At 32.6% G+C, this 3,141-nt stretch overlaps 1 protein-coding gene across 3 annotated transcripts in view; it reads left to right on the top strand.

Moving 5' to 3' along the window:
* The first annotated feature begins 796 nt into the window (after positions 1 to 796).
* Positions 797 to 3,141, top strand: part of LOC125503222 (homeobox protein OTX1-like) — a 10,236-nt gene continuing 7,891 nt past the window's right edge. The window contains exons 1-2 of one of the 3 annotated variants that reach the window (XM_048663255.1): positions 797 to 1,566; positions 1,679 to 1,830. In XM_048663255.1, the coding sequence (XP_048519212.1) occupies positions 1,479 to 1,566; positions 1,679 to 1,830 (240 nt within the window). In that variant the 5' untranslated portion in view covers positions 797 to 1,478. The remainder of the gene's footprint in view (positions 1,567 to 1,678; positions 1,831 to 3,141) is intronic. The other 2 variants (XM_048663254.1, XM_048663256.1) reach the window with 2 other exon arrangements.

Here is a 3,141-nt window from a genome sequence, read left to right as displayed (position 1 = left end):
AACAGGTGATTAGTACCAGAACAATCAAATTTGGGAAGAGACTGGAATTCTTTGTTCAGATACTTAAATATTTTTATTTACATGTGCTTACAAATACTCCAAATGTATGCATGCCAAGGCTTAAAGTAGCAACAACGCTACACATGTAAGTAAAAATATTTAAGTATCTGAACAAAGAATTCCAGTCTCTTCTCAAATTTGATTGTCCTGACTAATCACCTGTTAGGCCTAATTAATTTTAGAATGTTTTAAAGTGTTGCAATTGTGATGTATTTTAGTGTGTGATATGAGGAGGCCGTTGACAAACTGTGATTGTTTTTTAAATTAATGAAATCTTTGTTTTTTAACTATGTTATTTTAGAAAAACTGATGATGGTGGAAAAATACACCGAAACGTATTTTAATTGATAAATAGAGACAATAAATGACTGAAACCCAGGAATTAATTTTGATTTGGAATTGAAACACAGTCAGGAAAGTATGTACAAATCACGATATTCTTATGCTCTATGGACTGGACATTATTAATGTCTAAAAAGTCCAAATCAGCGAAATTTACTTCGTTAATTAAAGCGATTGTACAAGTTTATTAATTTTTATTGTCGAACTCCAATTAAATCATCATCATAAGTTTTCACAAAATCAAGAAAAACATAGAAATATTCAAGTAGTCACGATTAATTTGAAATTACTGCATTATAGAACCATAAAATCTGATCACAAGTGCTTAGGAAATTGCTTTCTACAACTACAATTTTGCTCAATTTATTTCACATCGAGGACATGCTAAGTTTACCACAAAACTAATCTAAAAAGATGCTTGTTTTCAAACTTTTTAAATCGCTTCTTTCAGTGCAAAAATTCATATAAACTAGGGCTCTTGGAATCATCATCGTCAAGTCTTTTTGGCGATAGTTTAACTGCAAAGAGTAAATTCGTTATTAACCCAATTAGCCAGTAGTCGTCTATAAGAGCAAAATAAGATATGCCCATTAGGACAAATTAATACGATTTCTAGCGTTCACTTTTTGAAGTTTAGACACACGGTCCCCTTTCGACATCCCCCGGGCTTTGTTAACGGCAAACAGAGGGTGGCAATCGAATAAGAAGACAACGAGGGAAGAGAGCACAGCGATACTTTGAAGTTGATAAGTTTAATAATGGACCATTAGCCAGATTGCCAGATAAAATTAGTCCTCTGGCTGATTGTTTGATACCGTCAATTAGTTTGATTCGACGTTTGCATTTTAAAACGCTGATCCATGGGATAAAAGCAAAGCGATCATGGATTGAATTTTTCGCCTCATGGCTTTTACTGATGCCGACTTTGGGATTTGGATTTTTCTTGATCAAAGTACAAATGCGTTTTTGCCTCGTCTCTAATCCAGTTTTACTTTTTCAGTGCCGACAACGATCTTTCGTTCCATTTTGGAAACTCAGGTGGTGGTAACTCTGCGTATAAATCTGCTTTATACCAAATGCCGGGGTTGGGTTTGCACGGGCTTGCCGTCGATTCCCTCCATGCCCCAATGGCAGGATATCCTGGAGGTATGTATGGATACCCATGTACGTACATTTTTTTTCTTATATTAATTTTTCTTCTATCCTTATGGATGAATAGTTCTCACTGTTTGGCACATTTGACAACACATTTTTAAATAAAATTATTATATTTCAGCAAACCAAAGAAAGCAAAGGCGAGAACGTACGACATTTACGAGGGCGCAGTTGGATGTGTTGGAAGCCTTGTTTTCAAAGACTAGATACCCCGATATATTCATGAGAGAGGAGGTGGCCTTAAAAATTAATTTACCTGAATCGAGAGTACAGGTAATTATTTTCATATTTATCATTGTATCAAATGCATTCTTCTGTTTGCGACTCAACGACAAAAAAAGATTATTACATGTTCAAAAAGGCGTTAAACAAAACAGACAGAAAATTTTTTTTAAAGCACAGCTGATATTTTCCTAAAGAGTCCCATTGAGGTAAATCACTTTAAAACAACAGTACTGTTGGTTGAAACTTTTATTGCTGTCGCTTTAAAAATGCATCGACTTATTTTTATGAAATGTTTTCTTGTATTAGTTACAGCGTTTAACTAGAACCTCGTAATTTCAGTATCATTTCTTCACTTCTGAATTTATTGCTTATCTGGTTTTCAGTCGTTCTCGCTTTCGAGAAGTTCTTGAATAAACATGTTTTATTTGTCAAGTCGTTACGGAACCGTAAATATTTATCGCCGTATTAGATCGCATTTTTCGTATTTTTTGCAACTGACTCCAAGACATTTTCAATCAGCCGATCAAGCAAATTTGCAAAGACAGGAAAGGTATTATTGTACCAGTTGCATCTAAAAAAACTTGTTTTAAATTAGAGAAATATTATTTCTTTGTTTAAATTAGCTTTAAATGTTTACTTTTATTGTGTCGACCAAAAAACAACCAAAGGTTTTACAATTGCGACAAAAAGAGAAAAAACTCCAAACAAGACTAATTTATTTTTCAAAATCTTTTAACGCGTAAGCAAAAGCTGTTACAAATTCGATACATTAGGCACAATTAATACTCAAGAGCAGTAGAAAAAATATAACTATCTACAATATATATTAAATTATGTAAAGTTGTGTATATGTAAAATTATGTAATGAGTAAGGCTTTGATTATAAATAATTTGAATAACGCTATTAATATAAGTGTAAATTGAAAACTAATATAAACGAGCTGTTTGAGTTGGGTTTTCACGTGTATTTCATGTGTATTGTTTGCAGATCACCGGAAAAACAACTCGAAATACCTTTAGAATTTAATGTTACATTTATCTCGTTTTCATAAGACGAGATTTTAACCTAGATGCAAGACTAAATACCCTGATGTATTYACTAGAGAGGACGAGRCCCTAAACATGTATTTTATTTAATACATGTAGTTATTTTCAAATGTATTATTCCAACGAATTGCATTCTGCKATTWGCGATTTACTAGAAGAAATAAAATATCAATTAATTTTCAAAATGTTATCGGGCAGAAATAGTGACAAACAATCACAGCTTTTAAAACACAGCTGATAATTTCCTAAAGAGTGGCATTGAAGAAAATCACTTTAAAGATTTTATTGTCGTGGCTTTAAAAATGCATCTAC

This window comes from Dendroctonus ponderosae, unplaced genomic scaffold (assembly GCF_020466585.1).
Source record: "Dendroctonus ponderosae isolate FM_Combo_2020 unplaced genomic scaffold, Dpon_F_20191213v2 Dpon_F_20191213_139, whole genome shotgun sequence".
Lineage (NCBI taxonomy): Eukaryota > Metazoa > Arthropoda > Insecta > Coleoptera > Curculionidae > Dendroctonus > Dendroctonus ponderosae.
Note: the sequence above shows the minus strand (reverse complement) of the source record. Positions and strands in the feature narration are given on the sequence as shown.